This window comes from Entelurus aequoreus, linkage group LG10 (genome assembly GCF_033978785.1).
Source record: "Entelurus aequoreus isolate RoL-2023_Sb linkage group LG10, RoL_Eaeq_v1.1, whole genome shotgun sequence".
NCBI lineage: Eukaryota > Metazoa > Chordata > Actinopteri > Syngnathiformes > Syngnathidae > Entelurus > Entelurus aequoreus.
The window spans coordinates 68,778,783-68,795,650 of record NC_084740.1 but is presented as its reverse complement, the minus strand read 5'-3'; the positions used below and the strand labels follow the sequence as shown (position 1 = coordinate 68,795,650).

Below are 16,868 nucleotides of genomic sequence, written 5' to 3'. Positions count from 1 at the left end.
GGGACAGACAACGTGGAGAAAATTATAACTGGGGATCTGAACACAGATATTCAACGCAAAGATGCGCCTGTCTTCAGATCCTTCAGCAAGTTTTGTAATCTGCACGGTCTTTCCCAGCTAATAGCGCTACCTACAAGGGTGTGTGATTCCACCCAATCAACCATAGATCTCATTCTCACTTCAGACCGGCCTAAAATAAAAAATAGTGGGGTCATGATCTGTGGTCTTAGCGACCACTATCTAACCTTCTGCACCCGCAAAATAGCTAAACCCAAAACCAATGGCCACATAACAGCCCAATCCAGATCCCTCAAAAAATACTCCAATGACAATTTCAATTTAAAATTAGATGAGTGGGACTGGTCCCCTGTGCTCGCGAGCAACCTGGTCGATGTTGCTCTCTTTCTCTCTCTCTCTCTATATGTCCACTACTTGCTGTCCATATCCTACCCCCCACCCCCTCCACACCCCTGATTGTAAATAATGTAAATAATTCAATGTGATTATCTTGTGTGATGACTGTATTATGATGATAGTATATATGATAGTATATATCTGTATCATGAATCAATTTAAGTGGACCCCGACTTAAACAAGTTGAAAAACTTATTCGGGTGTTACCATTTAGTGGTCAATTGTACGGAATATGTACTTCACTGTGCAACCTACTAATAAAAGTCTCAATCAATCAATCAATCAATCAATCAATCAATCGCTTCAAAACGGCGTTCCTAAAGATACTAAATGACATGGCTCCCGTGAAAACAGTCAGGATCAAAGCCCGCTCGGAACCATGGATGAATCCGGACCTATTAGCTGCCATTAAAGACAGAGACAGAAAATACTCTGAATACCAAAAATGTAAAACAGAAGTAGATAAACAACCCAATAACATCAACTTTAAATTACTCCTTTCAACTCTCAAAAAGCAATGCAATAAATTAAGAAATAAGTCAACCAACCTGACTAAATCCTTAAAAAAAATTTACATTAACGACAAAATATGGATAAAACACAAATAAGCCACGTGAGCTCTGGAAAATTCTCAACAACCAGCTTCCTGGTTGCAGCCAGAAACTTAAAACAAGACTCACCAACATCAGCATCAAGGAGGGTGACTCCCTCATTACAGACAAAATGGAGGTAGCTAGCAGACTTAACATCTTTTTCACCAGCATAGCCGCAACTCTTGTCAACAAGCTGCCCCACCACTCTGGTCGCTTTGGTGTAGAACACATTAAAGCCTTCTACAGAAAGCTAGGAGTATCCAACGATGATTTCAAATTAGAAATGGTCACAGCTGATGAGGTGTTTAAAAAATTGAGCGCGCTCCACCCTAACAAGGCCACCGGCCTTGATAATATTCCCTCCAGATTCCTCAGGGACTCTGCCTCCATCATTGCCCCGATCATCACGCACATAATAAATCTATCAATTACACAAGGCCAAGTACCAAAAGATTTTAAGATAGCAAGAGTAACTCCCCTCTTTAAAAAAGGAAGCAAATTGGAACCTGGCAACTACCGACCTGTTTCTATTCTCAGCTCCATTTCGAAAGTAATGGAGAAAATAGTTTATGAACAGGTCAATAGTTACCTTGCCACTAATAAACTCATGTACAAATTCCAATCCGGCTTCAGAACTAACCACTCCACTGACACATGTCTTCTCTATCTGACCGACCACATCAAACATGAGGTGGACGCGGGCAAATACTGCGGCATGGTCATGCTGGACCTTCAGAAGGCCTTTGACACCGTTAACCACGCTATACTGTTGGATAAGCTCAGAGCAATCGGATTTAACAAAACCTCATGGAGCTGGATGCAATCTTACTTGGAGGGGAGGGAGCAGGTGGTAGAGGTAAACGGCACCGTGTCCCCCCCCCTCTCGGTGAGCTGTGGAGTCCCCCAAGGCAATATTTGGGACCTTTACTGTTCCTAATATACATAAATGACATGTCATCGGCATGCGACTGTGAATTGTTTTTGTTTGCGGATGACTCTGCCCTGCTGGTATCCGGCAAGGACAAGTCACAGGTGGAGAAAATCCTCAGTGCTGAGCTGTGTAGAACTTGCACCTGGCTCACTGACAACAAGCTATCCATACACTTGGGTAAAACAGAATCCATCCTGTTTGGGTCCCACATCAACCTTAAGAAAGTCAATGACTTCACCATAAAAGTAGGTGACATTGTTATCACCAGGAAAGATGAGGTCACCTACCTAGGTTCCATTCTAGAGGCTAACCTTTCCTGTGATAAAATGGCAACCAAGGTAATCAGAAAGGTTAACCAACGAACGAGATTTCTCTACAGAATCTCCTCTCTGGTCAACAAAAGCACCTTGAGGATTCTGGCGGGAACTCTCGTTCAACCCTTTTTCGATTACGCATGCACCTCCTGGTACCCTAGCACCTCCAAAACCCTCAAATCTAAACTCCAAACATCTCAGAACAAGCTAGTCAGGTTACTTCTAGACCTCCACCCCTTATCCCACCTCACTCCTACCCACTTCTCTAAAGTGGGCTGGCTCAAGGTGGAGGACAGAGTTAAACAACTTGCACTGAGCCTAGTCTATAAAATCCACTACACCTCCCTGATACCGAAGTACATGTCAAACTACTTCCTTAACGTAAATGACAGCCATAACCACAACACCAGGGGGAGCTCCACTAACCACGTTAAACCCAGATTCCGAACTAACAAAGGTCTTAACTCATTCTCTTTCTATGCCACATCAATGTGGAATGCGCTCCCAACAGGTATAAAAGAAAGGGAATCTCTATCCTCCTTCAAAACCGCACTAAAAGTTCACCTCCAGGCAGCTACAACCCTAAACTAACACCCTCCCCGGATTGCTAATAATCAAATGTAAACAATCAAATGCAGATACTTTTTCTTATGCCTTCTGATCTCTCTCTCTCTCTCTCTCTCTCTCTCTTTCTCTCTCTATCTCTATATGTCCACTGCTTGCTGTCCATATCCTACCCCCCACCCCCTCCACACCCCTGATTGTAAATAATGTAAATAATTCAATGTGATTATCTTGTGTGATGACTGTATTATGATGATAGTATATATGATAGTATATATCTGTATCATGAATCAATTTAAGTGGACCCCGACTTAAACAAGTTGAAAAACTTATTCGGGTGTTACCATTTAGTGGTCAATTGTACGGAATATGTACTTCACTGTGCAACATACTAATAAAAGTCTCAATCAATCAATCAATCATATACCAGAAGAAAAAACTACAGCAACGTTACCATATACAAACGCCCAACAATATATGGCTACTTTATTGCGACAAAAACTAATCAGAAGTGCAAATAAAAGCTTTTAAAGAAGCTTATAGTATTGTTGACATTCAGAGCCGCCATTTTTGAAGCCAACTCCGAGGAGGAAATCCGACCTAGAGGGGCGTTCCTGTTGAAATTTAGGACTAGGAACTGTAAAATTCCGACTTCCCCCCCCAAAAAAAACAGATTACCAGGAATTCCAGGTTTTCCAGGACATTTTTGTCATTGATATTGAATGGGCCAATTTTCAAACTTGGACAACTCCCACATTTTTCACACGATTCGATCCGTTTCACCATCACACGCTCCTGGACATTCAAGCCAAAGTCTTTCCGGGTTCCAAAATGTTCCTGAATATTAGGAATTCCAGATTTTAAACAACCTGGATTTTAAATACCACTTTTAACCGTTAAAGTATAAAAAAGGTTCGGCTTGGCCTAGAATCGTTTAAAAACCTTTTTTTTCTTCCCAGATATTGCAGATTACCAGGAATTCTAGATTTTTCAGGGACATTTTTCCCATTGATAATGAATGGGCCAATTTTCTAACATGCACAACTCCCACATTTTTCAACCGATTCAAAATGTTCCACCATCCACACATTCCACTCACCCTGGACATATAGGCCAAAGTGTTTCCGGGCTCCAACATTTTCCTTATTACCAAGGATTCCGGATTTTAAACACACTGGATTTGAAATAATGTTTTGTCCTTTTTTCTTTTGACAAATTCTCCCCATTTTATTCCGATTGGAACCGTTCAAATATCAAAACGTTCAGCTTGGGGAATCACTAAAAACATTTTTTTCTTCTTCCCAGATATTCCAGATTACCAGGAATTCTAGATTTTTCAGTACATTTTTCCCATTGATAATGAATGGACCAATTTTCTAACTTGCATAATTCCCATATTTCTCGTCCGATTCAAACCGCTCCACCATCCCCACACTTCACTCACCCTGGACATTCAAGCCAAAGCGTTTTTGGGTTCCAAAATTTCCTTGATTACCAGGAATTGCAGATTTTTTAGCACCACTGTTTTTGCCCTATTTTCTTTTGACTACTTCTCCCCCAGATTTCATTCGATCGGAACCGTTCAAGTATAAAAACGTTTTTTTACGTCATTTTCTAGCCAATTTTTTCAAATTACTAGGAATTTCAAGTTATACAGGAAATTTTTCTCCCACGTTTCTCATCAGATTCTAACACACCCCACTCATCGCAGACATTCAAGCGAGCATGTTCCCCTTTCTGAAAATTTCCAGATTACCCGGACATTCTCCCAAAAATTACCCAGAATTTCTCCAAATTGAAAATGAATGGGCAATATAGAAACTTATACATATCCCATATTTTTTAAAGGATTTGAATCATTCCACCATCCAAACACTTCCTTGGTTCAGGACATTCAAGCCAGCCTATTTCCCAGTTCCGTAAATACCCGGAAATACAGAGAAAAGTTTGCAATTCAAAGTGAATGGCCAATTTACAAACTTCTACACATTCCACATTTCTCAACCGATTCCAAGCGTTCCAAAATCCACACGCTCCACTCACACTGGACATTCAAGCATTTCAGTTCGGCTCGCGCATTTCCGCAGCTTGCACAAACATCATTCACACCGAATTGCACAGATTTTCGTTGAGTTAAGGGCTACTCTCCAAATAGGTTTGTGATTGATGTTGTATTACTGTCTTTCCCAACGTTTAATCAAAATATTGCAGTTTTTGTTACTATCCCAATCAGATAATCTGTATTTTGCTCAACCTCTCCCAGTGAGCGTGGAAGTGTACTGAATAATAATACTGCAAGACAAAAAGGGGAGCATGGAGACACAAACCTTGGTCTCAAGGGGTGAAAACAGGCCAAAGCCCATGTCTAAATCAGACTCTGAACTCTGCAAGACAACATATTCATGTTACACAGAGGTTCACAAGTAAAACATCATGCAGCATTTACATCGCTATCCTCTAATTCCTCATGTTCGCTGCTCTGACGAGACATCCAGCTGATGTAAGGAAGGATGTCCACGTCTTCTTCAGCCAACAACTTGGAGACATCTGTGACGGCCTTCCTTTCTTGATCCGGCTCCTAAAAGGTGGACAAGACTTTGACGACTAAGCGGTGATAAGCGATCAAAGTCAAAACCAAACGGGGAGACAAACCCTTTCTTCAATGGCCACAAAGCTGGTGAACTGAGACAGGATGCAGAACTCCTTGCTCAAGGCAATGATGAAGGGTTTCCACTGGCTTTTCTTGCCCTGGGGAGACAGAGAGGTCCACGTCGTCTCGACTTGACTCAACTGTGACGTTGATGCCAAACAAACGCACCTCGTGTTCAGCCTGGTTGGAGTCCAGACTCCCGTCCTCGTAGTCTCTGATGAGAGCCCGAGCTGTCAGCTTGTGAAGAAACTGAAGCAAACATCAGCATAGTTACGGCTCACTATGAGCTGGGTATCTTCAACACGTAGACGGACTACGACTAACTTAAGTTAACGTAACTTCCGGACTTTAAACCCTGCGGTTTTTAAAACGGTGCGACTAATTTATGGATTTTTCTTTGCTGACGGCCTTTAAGCTAACAGTTTTCATTAAACACACCCAAATACACTCAAATTGTGTCATAGTTTGTGCTATGGCGCCATCTTTTGGACGAAATTTCTCACTGCAAGTGCAATTGGGTGAATGCTTGCAAGTGTTTCCTGCTGTTTAAAGCTTTGAACCGGAAGTAGAAGTGCTGTTTTGTCTTCTAATCGTCCAAAACGTTCCTACTCATATGGATTCTTCATTCATCAGTCCAAGCACATTTGTAAGTTTTACAATATAACTAAAACAATTCTTACGTACTAAAGCGTCCCATGTGTGATGTATGTAGGAGTGTTTTCATGCATATTTGTACGTGCTATCGTAATGTAATGAAGCTAGCGTTGTTAGCATTAGCTAATAAGCTAACACGTTTACGAGTGTCTGTGTTAGTATAATTAACTTACAATGGCATTGTTTTTGTATTGTTTCAGTTTCACAAATTCCTCACTAAAATGTCACTGTGGAGTTATTGAGTCCGCAGCTAGTAGGTCCATGACAATGACTTCTGTTTTGTTTAATCAGCCGTTTTACTACCATTTCAAAGACAGCGTTTAGAAACAATTAAAGTATAAAAATCAACAGTTACTGCATATTTTTGTGTAAATACCTCATTTCACAAAGTATATCTGCGGCTTATAGTCCGGTTCGACTAATCTATGAAAATTATTTCTTTCTTTTGTTTTTATTTAGGGGGCTCAGCTTAAATACGGAAAATACAGTCGTGGTCAAAAGTTTACATACACTTGTGAAGGACATAATGTCATGGCTGTCTTGAGTTTCCAATATTTTCTGCAACTTTTATTTTTTTGTGATAGTGATTGGACCACATATTTGTTTGTCACAAAAACATTCATGAAGTTTGGTTCTTTTATGAATTTATTATGGGTCTACTGAAAATGTGACCAAATCTGCTGGGTCAAAAGTATACATACAGCAACATACATTATCAATTTTGGTGTTGTAAAAAGTTACAATCAAATCAAATTAGCTTCATGGCATGGCCTCTTAACTTCATGTGAGTGATTATGATTGACGACACCTGTTGACTTCTCTGAGCCCATTTAAATAGGGCTCATGAGATGCAGTCATTAGACTTGGTTACAAACGCGACAATGAGAAGGTCAAAGAACTCAGCACAGATCTGAAAAAACGAATCATTGACTTGAACAAGTCAGGAAAGTCACTTGGAGCTATTTCAAAGCAGCTTAAGGTCCCAAGAGCAACTGTGCAGACAATTGTTCGGAAGTATAAAGTGCATGGCACAGTTTTGTCACTACCACGATCAGGAAGAAAACGCAAGCTATCACCTGCTGCTGATCAGGATGATCAAGAGTCAAGCGAGAACCACCAAAAAGCAGGTCCGCAATGAATTGGCTGCTGGAACACAGGTGTCAGTGTCCACAGTCAAGTGTGTTTTGCATCGCCATGGACTGAGAGGCTACCATGCAAGAAGGAAGCCCTTGCTTCAGAAGCGACACCTTAAGGCTCGTCTTAAGTTTGCTGCTGATCACATGGACAAAGATAAGACCTTCTGGAGGAAAGTTCTGTGGTCAGATGAAACAAAAATTGAGCTGTTTGGCCACAATACTCAGCAATATGTTTGGAGGAGAAAAGGGGAGGCCTTTAATCCCAGGAACACCATCCCTACCGTCAAGCATGGTGGTGGTAGTATTATGCTCTGGGCCTGTTTTGCTGCCAATGGAACTGGTGCTTTACAGAGAGTAAATGGGACAATGAAAAAGGAGGATTACCTCCAAATTCTTCAGGACAACCTAAAATCATCAGCCCGGAGGTTGGGTCTTGGGCGCAGTTGGGTGTCCTAACTGGACAATGACCCCAAACACACGTCAAAAGTGGTAAAGGAATGGCTAAATTAGGCTAGAATTAAGGATTTAGAATGGCCTTCCCAAAGTCCTGACTTAAATCCCATTGAGAACATGTGGACAATGCTGAAGAAACAAGTCCATGTCAGAAAACCAACAAATTCAGCTGAACTGCACCAATTTTGTCAAGAGGAGTGGTCAAAAATTCAACCAGAAGTTTGCCAGAAGCTTGTGGATGGCTACTAAAAGCGCCTTATTGCAGTGAAGCTTGCCAATCCTGAGCACTGCTGCTGGAATTTTTATTTTCCTGAGAGAACTCTCCTGAATGAATCAATAAAGTACTATCTATCTATCTATCTATCTATGTAACCAAATATTAACATTGCTGTATGTATACTTTGACCCAGCAGATTTGGTCACATTTTCAGTAGACCCATAATAAATTCATAAAAGAACCAAACTTCATGAATGGTTTTTGTGACAAACAAGTATGTGCTCCAATCACTCTACCACAAAAAAATAAGAGTTGTAGAAATTATTGGAAACTCAAGACAGCCATGACATTATGTTCTTTACAAGTGTATGTAAACTTTTGACCACGACTGTATGTCCGGAAAATACGGTATTTGGTGGCTGCTGTTTGACCACTATTGACAAGAACACACAACTTCCTATGTTCTGTGTGTTCTAACAACACAGTTAACGGGAATTGACCTGTTTTGCCTATAAAGCCTTAAAAAAAAAAAAAAAAAAAGTCCAACAATGTCAAAAAATGCCAGAAAAGTGTTAGCTCCAACAATAACGACGTCACTATAGCCCTGGTAATATGCAGGTCACGGCATGTTAACCGAGCGTTGTTGGCGTTTTTTTTTTTTTGATGGCTTTATAGGCAGAATAGATGACTCCCTATTACCTGCATTGTTGGCCGTCTCTTGCTAACAGTGTCTTGCTAACAAGAAGTGTGTTCCTGTCCGGCGTAAGGATTGTGATGGGCAAGATTCCAAAAAAGTGGGGTTGATGTGCCCATAATCTCTCACTGGCTCAAGATAGCCAGAATAAAATGAGATGCATATTGAAAATGAACAAAATTGTTCTGATGGTTTGACACCAAACAATAACGGATTAGATTTTATATAGCGCCTTTCTGGAAACTGAAAGCACTTTACAGCTGCCCTGGGTTAGGATGCACCTATTAATCGCTTTTACTATTAACCGCAATTAAAATGTCACAGTGATTTAATCGCAAAGGCTCTGAAACAGCATGTTAGTCCTCCTCACTTGCCATAAACGGACATTATGCTGTTTTGGGCCGATTGGAATTAAAGGACGATTTCCGCTGAACTATGTAGAAAATTGCAATACTGTATCGTACCCCGACTCAAGTATCGTGATACATATCCGACTCCAATTTGATGAAAAAAGAAATACAAAAACGACTCGCTGTCGGCCATTTTGTAAAACAGGTTGCAGAAGGTGAGGTAAGGGTTACCGTGCCGCTGGTCTTCTGCAGTTCGCTGGTGGACACCATGGTTCTCAGCTCCTGGCCACTCAGGTCGCCCAACAGGGTGGCCTGCGAAGGGAAGTGGGGAAGGTGAAGACATTAGCCATCAAACAGCTAGCGATTATTGTGTCCAGTAGGGGGTACAAAAGATGCTGATGCATGCGCGTTAATATCAGTGTGTCTTATTTGGCTTATTCAACCTTTTCAGTAAACATACACCACAGTTTTTGGTCAAAATGTGTCTTTTACGTGGGCTGTTTGCAACTTGCTCAAATTTAAATGTTTTAAACCAGAAAACATATGTTAGTAGTGGTTTAACAGCATATACAAGTACTTTTACCATGAATTGATTAACGTGGACCCTGACTTAAACAAGTTGAAAAACTTATTGGGGTGTTACCATTTAGTGGTCAATTGTACGGAATATGTACTGTACTGTTCAATCTACTAATAAAAGTCTCAATCAATCAATTCTAAATAATATGAAAAATTATATTAAAAATACATATAATTACAAGCAGACAGTGTGTAGACAGAAAAAGGAGAATGGATGCATTTTAGCTTAAAAACTAAAGATAAAGGTGAAGTTATAACACTGAAACGCCCTCAGGAAGAGGTGCTTTAAAACATGGCTAGCTAGATAGCAGTGAACGTTCATCCGCAGTCTGCAGTGTTTTAGCTACTTCTAAATCACTAATCCTCGCCTCCATGGTGACTAATAAAGTAAGTTTCTTACAAGTATCATCCCTGCAGGACGAGGAGTAGCTAAACATGCTACACTACATACCATAGGAGGATACAACAGATCACCCGCATCACAAAAGCTAGCGCGCCTGAATGTAAACAAATGCCATGGGTGTATCTACACTTGACATCCACTGTAATGATACCAAGTACAGGAGCGTATCTAGTCGATACTACTATGATTACATCAATATTTTTTTATCGTCACAAAATCTTTTTTTCCTTTTTTTAAGTTAAAGTTAAAGTTAAGTTAAAGTACCAATGATAGTCACACACACACACACACACACTATGTGTGGTGAAATTTGTCCATCCCCTTGTTCACCCCCTGGGAGGTGAGGGGAGCAGTGAGCAGCAGCGGTAGCCGCGCCCGGGAATAATTTTTTGTGATTTAACCCCCAATTCCAACCCTTGATGCTGAGTGCCAAGCAGGGAGGTAATGGGTCCCATTTTTATAGTCTTTGGTATGACTCGGCCAGGGTTTGAACTCACAACCTACCCATCTCAGGGCGGACACTCTAACCACTAGGCCACTAAAATTCATATTATGTTTATAAACTCAGTAAATACGTCCCTGGACACATTAGGACTTTGAATATGACCAATGTATGATCCTGTAACTACTTGGTATCGGTTTGATACGTAAATTTGTGGTATCATCCAAAACTAATGTAAAGTATCAAACAACAGAAGAATAAGTGATTAGTACATTTTAACAGAAGTGTAGATAGAACATGTTAAAACACAAAATAAGCAGAAATTAACAGTAAATGAACAAGTAGATTAATAATCATTTTTTACAGCTTGTCCTTTATCATGTTGACAAAATAATAGAATGATAAATGACACAATATGTTACTGCATTTGTCAGCAGACTAGTTAGGAGTCTTTGTTTGTTTACTTACTACTAAAAGACAAGTTGTCTTGTATGTTCACTATTTTATTTAAGGACAAAATTGTTCTTCGATTACAATAAGAGACATATGTTTAATGTACCCTAAGATTTTTTGTTAAAATAAAGCCAATAATGCCATTTTTTGTGGTCTCCTTAATTTAGAAAAGTATCTAAATACATGTTGGTACCGGTACCAACATATTGGTATTGGGACAACCTATACACACACATACATATTTTTTTAAGTTTACAAAAACAAAACTGAAGTATTGAGCTTAAAGAGTCACTTCTATAAAATGTGCCATCAAAATAAGGCCCACAAATATATAAGTTGGACCCGCCATCATCATGGACGAGGTCAATTTTTTAAAAATTATTCGATGATGCATACAGATGTCTCAGAAAAATGTGATAACCATAGAGCCATTGGGGGGAGAAGTGAATATGAAGTGAAGTGACTCTCCAAACACAAACGATACCAACTTTTTCTTACACTTGCATTTGGTGTGTCATTAATATTGGTCAGATACCAGTAAAAATCACGTATGTTAATAGACGTGCTTGCACACAAAATGTGTGATATCACGTGCGATACATGAAGTCCTGCAGCGTGTTTACTTGTGTGTGATATCATGTAATCATAATAACGGATTAGATTTATATAGCACTTTTCTATCGACTAGATACTCAAAGCGCTCACAGAGAAGTGAGAACCCATTATTCATTCACTCCGCATTCACACTTGTCATCATGTGTTTACTTGTGTGATATCATGTGCGATACAAGCAGTCCTGCAGCATGTTTACTTGTGTGTGATATCATGTGCGATACAAGCAGTCCTGCAGTGTGTTTACTTGTGTGTGATATCATGTGCGAATCAAGCAGAAACTTAGCATGTATACTTGTGTTATATCACATGCGATACAGGCAGTCCTGCAGCGTGTTTACTTGTGTGTGATATCACGTGCGATACAAGCAGTCCTGCAGGGTGTTTACTTATGCAAAGCTGAGCAGCCTTTTAACATCTAAATGTCCTCCGATTAGTAAACAATTTAAATCTATTTTATTAAAGTAATTTAGAAAAGGTGAACATGCTAAGCTATAGGCTACTAAGAGCTAACAGCTACACAACAGCTAAGCACACAAAAGCACACAAGCTAAACATACGTAATAATCATTGAACATTATTGCATATACATACACACACACATACACACATATATATATATATATATATATATATATATATATATATATATATATATATATATATATATATATATATATATATATATATATATATATATATATATATATATATATATATATATACACACACATATATAGTCAAGGTTACTGTGGTTTATCCGTTATACAGTGCTCAATACCGGGGTAGAGCGGAATATACGTTAGGTCAGGAAAACACATGGAGGCTATTTCATCCCTAGAAGCCTGTTTCGCAGGTTTCCCTGCTCTTCAGGGAAGTTAAATATAACCTCCCCTGAAGAACTTGAGAACTGAACTTGTAGAGATGAAATAGCCTCCGTGTTTTTTCCTGACCTAACGTTTATATACATATACATACTGTATATATATACTGTACATACATATATATACTGTATGTATATATATATACAGTATATATATAAATATATATATATATCATATATAAATGATATATATATACATACATACATACATAAATATGTATATATATATATATATATATATATAGAGAGAGAGAGAGATGTCCGATAATGGCTTTTTTGCCGATATCCGATATTTTCCAACTCTTAATTACCGATTCCGATATCAACCGATACTGATATATACAGTTGTGGAATCAACACATTATTATGCCTAATTTTTCTGATGCCCCGCTGCATGCATTAAACAATGTAACAAGGTTTTCCAAAATAAATCAACTCAAGTTATGGAAAAAAATGCCAACATGGCACTGCCATATTTATTATTGAAGTCACAAAGTGCATTCTTTTTTTTAACATGCCTCAAAACAGCAGCTTGGAATTTGGGACATGCTCTCCCTGAGAGAGCATGAGGAGGTTGAGGTGGGCGGGGTTGGTGGGTGCAGGGGTGTATATTGTAGCGTCCCGGAAGAGTTAGTGCTGCAAGGGGTTCTGGGTATTTGTCCTGTTGTGTTTATGTTGTGTTACGGTGCGGATGTCCTCCCGAAATGTGTTTGTCATTCTTGTTTGGTGTGGGTTCACAGTGTGGCGCATATTTGTAACAGTGTTAATGTTGTTTATACGGCCACCCTCAGTGTGACCTGTATGACTGTTGAACAAGTATGCTTTGCATTCACTTGTGTGTGTGAAAAGCCGTAGATATTATGTGACTGGGCCGGCACGCAAAGGCAGTGCCTTTAAGGTTTATTGCCGCTCTGTACTTCTCCCTACGGCAGTGTACCACTACGTACAGCAGCGTTTTAAAAAGTCAATACATTTTCCTTTTTGAACCCGATACCGATAATTTCCGATATTACATTTTAAAGCATTTATCGGTATATATAGAGATGTCCGATATTATCGGACATCTCTATATATACCGTATGTACATATATATATCACGTATTATCGCCAACAATGCGGCGTTGTACATAGGCGATGGCAACCTGCCTGTGTGCAATGCGCCACGAAGCCGTAGACCAGCGTGTGGCAGTCGTTGAAGAGTGCGTTGAGCTGCATGGGAGCTTGCACAGGGGGCGTCGCCGTGGGGCTGTACTGATGCCACTTCACCGACACGGACCTGCAGCCAGGGGACTCCATGCGCCTCAGTTGACACGCCACCTGCCACCCGGACGAGACGCACTGGTCACGTGTCTGAGCTTTGTTTCCATGACAACTGCCAGGGACGGCGTTTGAATTGCCTTGGCAGTCGCCGTCTTTCGACAGAGTCATGTTTTCCCTCACCTGCGCTGCCCACTTGTGCTTGCTTTTGCTGTCAAAATACTCATAGGCTCCGCCCCCGGCCTGAGCCAGGGCTCTCAGCATGTGCTGATTGGCTGTCGGGCTATAACAAAACACAGACGTAGAACATTTTAATTAATCCTCTTGTTTTCCTGCCATTACATTACACAGGGTTTGAACAGTAACACTGTGTTTGAATATAGGAAAATATCAAAAAAAAGGTATCAAATTCAGGTTCCCTGTGACGCCCTCGCCCCCCCCTGACCTGAAGCCGCACGCAAAGAGACGGCTGTGCGCGACCTCGTCCCGGAGGAACTGCAAGGTGGCCCCTGCGTTCTGGACATGGCCGTCGGACAGCAGCAGCAGGTTGCGGGTGCCCCGCGACGGAGGCAGCAGGCTGAGCGCTCGCAGGGGCCGCCAAAGCTCAGTGCTGCCCCCCGCTGGAGAGACGGTCTAATGGGAGACAGCAAGAAAGAGCGCATCACATCAGTACTGCGTCTGTTTTCAGATGAACAAGTTAGCATTAGAACCTACAAGTCGACTTTTTAAGTGTAATATTTAGCTTTAGATTCTTTTGATTGTCAACAAGAAAGTTCAGTGACCAGGTCACACTTGATTTATGTGAAAATGTTTTCATATTTATTTCATCAAACTTCAATTTAATTCGATACATGCGTTGTACTAAAACAAATGAATGGAATAAATTGCACTTTTCTCGCTAATTTTATGCAACCAATGACTTTGGGGTCATATAATTTGGTACTTGACACGTGATAGCTGTTAGCATGCTAAAATGAGCATGTTACATTAGCGTGCTAACTAATTTTTTTTTCAATTTTGCAGCCATAAATCTCAGAGTCATATATATAACTTGTTACTCGCTACATTTGAACTTTTTTTTTAGCAAATTTTGCAGTCGTACACCTCAGAGTCATATAACTTGTTTTTTGACATATGCTAACTGTTATCAAAAAGTTAACTTGCTAACATCAGCACGCTAATTAGCCTATTTTGAAGCTGCACACCTCAGAGTCTTATAACTTGAAGCAAGCTAGCTGTTAGCATGCTAACATTAACATGTTAACTTTTTTAGCTAATTTTGTATCCATACACTTCAGAGTCATACAACTTGGTACTTGACACATGCTAACTTTTTTACGGCCGTACACCTAAGAGTCCACATTTGAACATTTCGTTTTAGTTAAATGTGCAGCCATACATCTCAAAGTCATATAACTTGGTACTTGACACATGGTAGTTGTTAAATTTTTTTTTAGCATGCTAACTTTTTTTTGTGGGCTAATTTTACAGTTGTACACCTCAGTATCATATAACTTGGTAGTTGCCACGTCCTAACTTCTTTAGCGACATTTACAGCTATACAACTCAAAAGTCCTATAACTTGGTACTTGCCACATGCTAAATGTTTTAGCTAAATTTGCAGCCGTACACCTCAGAGTCATACAATCTGGTACTTAACACATTCTAACTTTTTTTTTGTTGCCAGTTTTACAGCTGTACACCTTAGAGTCCCATAACTTGGTACTTGACACATTATTGCTGTTATAACATTAGCATGCTAACTTTTGTTTTGCCAAATGTGCAGCTGTAAACCTGAGTCATACAATTTGATACTTGCCACATTCAAATTTTTTTATTTTACTAAATGTGCAACCGTACACCTCAGTCATATGGTGTAACTTGGTAGTTGACACATGCTAACTGTTAAAGAAAAGTTAGCTTGATAATATTAGCATGCTAACTTTTTTCCGCAAATTTTGGTATCATACAACTTGGTACTTGACACTATCACTTTGAGATTTGCTATTCAAATATTAAGTGTAATACAAACAAAATATATTATTATTATTATTATTGACATATGCTAACTGGTAGTATATATGCTAGTGTATAAACATTCTCATGCTAACCTTTTTTTTTTTTTTTTGGCCAATTTTGCAGTCGTTCGTCTCAGAGTCTTATACCTTGGTATTTACCACATGCTAACTTTTTTCGCAAATTTTGCAGTCGTACACCTCGGTATCATTTAACGTTGTACTTGCCACATGCTAATTGGTAGTATATTCCTATTAGTGAGGGAGCCGGAAGGGACTAGGAATCTGTTTACGGTAGAATTCCACATGACGCGCCCTGTAATTCATCAATTGACATTTTGCATGCGCCTCTTCACGCTAAATGGATGCACAGCGCATGATCTGAATAAAGGAAAGGGCAATTCCACCAATAAGACGTAAAGGAGATAAGCAGCAGATACTGACGTGGATGAACTTCTCTGCTGCCTGTCGAGCTTCGTCGAGTGGCTGCGCTGTCAGGAAAGCTTGCGTGTGATCTGACAAGACAACACAATTATAGTCATGTACAAACCCCATTTCCATATGAGTTGGGAAATTGAGTTAGATGTAAATATAAACGGAATACAATGATTTGCAAATCCTTTTCAACCCATATTCAGTTGAATGCACTACAAAGACAAGATATTTGATGTTCAAACTCATAAACTTTTTTTTTTTTTGCAAATAATAATTAACTTAGAATTTCATGGCTGCAACACATGCCAAAGTAGTTGGGAAAGGGCATGTTCACCCTTGTGTTGCATGGCCTTTCCTTTTAACAACACTCAGTAAACGTTTGGGAACTGAGGAGAAACATTTTTGAAGCTTCTCAGGTGGAATTCTTTCCCATTCTTGCTTGATGTACAGCTTAAGTTGTTCAACAGTCCGGGGGTCTCCCTTGTGCTATTTTAAGGTTCATAATGCGCCACACAGTTTCAAATGGAGACAGGTCTGGACTACAGGCAGGCCAGTCTAATACCCGCACTCTTTTACTATGAGGCCACGTTGATGTAACACGTGGCTTGGCATTGTCTTGCAGAAATAAGCAGGGGCGTCCATGGTAACGTTGCTTGGATGGCAACATATGTTGCTCCAAAACCTGTATGTACCTTTCAGCATTAATGGTGCCTTCACAGATGTGTAAGTTACCCATGTCTTGGGCACTAATACACCCCCATACCATCACACATGCTGGCTTTTACACTTTGCGCCTATAACAATCCGGATGGTTCTTTT

General features: G+C 39.9%; 1 protein-coding gene across 1 annotated transcript in view; it reads right to left on the bottom strand.

Moving 5' to 3' along the window:
* The window catches only part of parp4 (poly (ADP-ribose) polymerase family, member 4), a 131,527-nt gene that overhangs the window by 35,445 nt on the left and 79,214 nt on the right, over positions 1–16,868 (bottom strand). The window contains exons 23-31 of the mRNA XM_062061526.1: positions 16,059–16,129; positions 14,045–14,232; positions 13,783–13,882; positions 13,489–13,659; positions 9,202–9,282; positions 5,635–5,715; positions 5,469–5,564; positions 5,263–5,394; positions 5,144–5,200 (exon numbers count right to left, since the gene is read on the bottom strand). Coding sequence (XP_061917510.1) covers positions 5,144–5,200; positions 5,263–5,394; positions 5,469–5,564; positions 5,635–5,715; positions 9,202–9,282; positions 13,489–13,659; positions 13,783–13,882; positions 14,045–14,232; positions 16,059–16,129 — 977 coding nt within the window. The remainder of the gene's footprint in view (positions 1–5,143; positions 5,201–5,262; positions 5,395–5,468; positions 5,565–5,634; positions 5,716–9,201; positions 9,283–13,488; positions 13,660–13,782; positions 13,883–14,044; positions 14,233–16,058; positions 16,130–16,868) is intronic.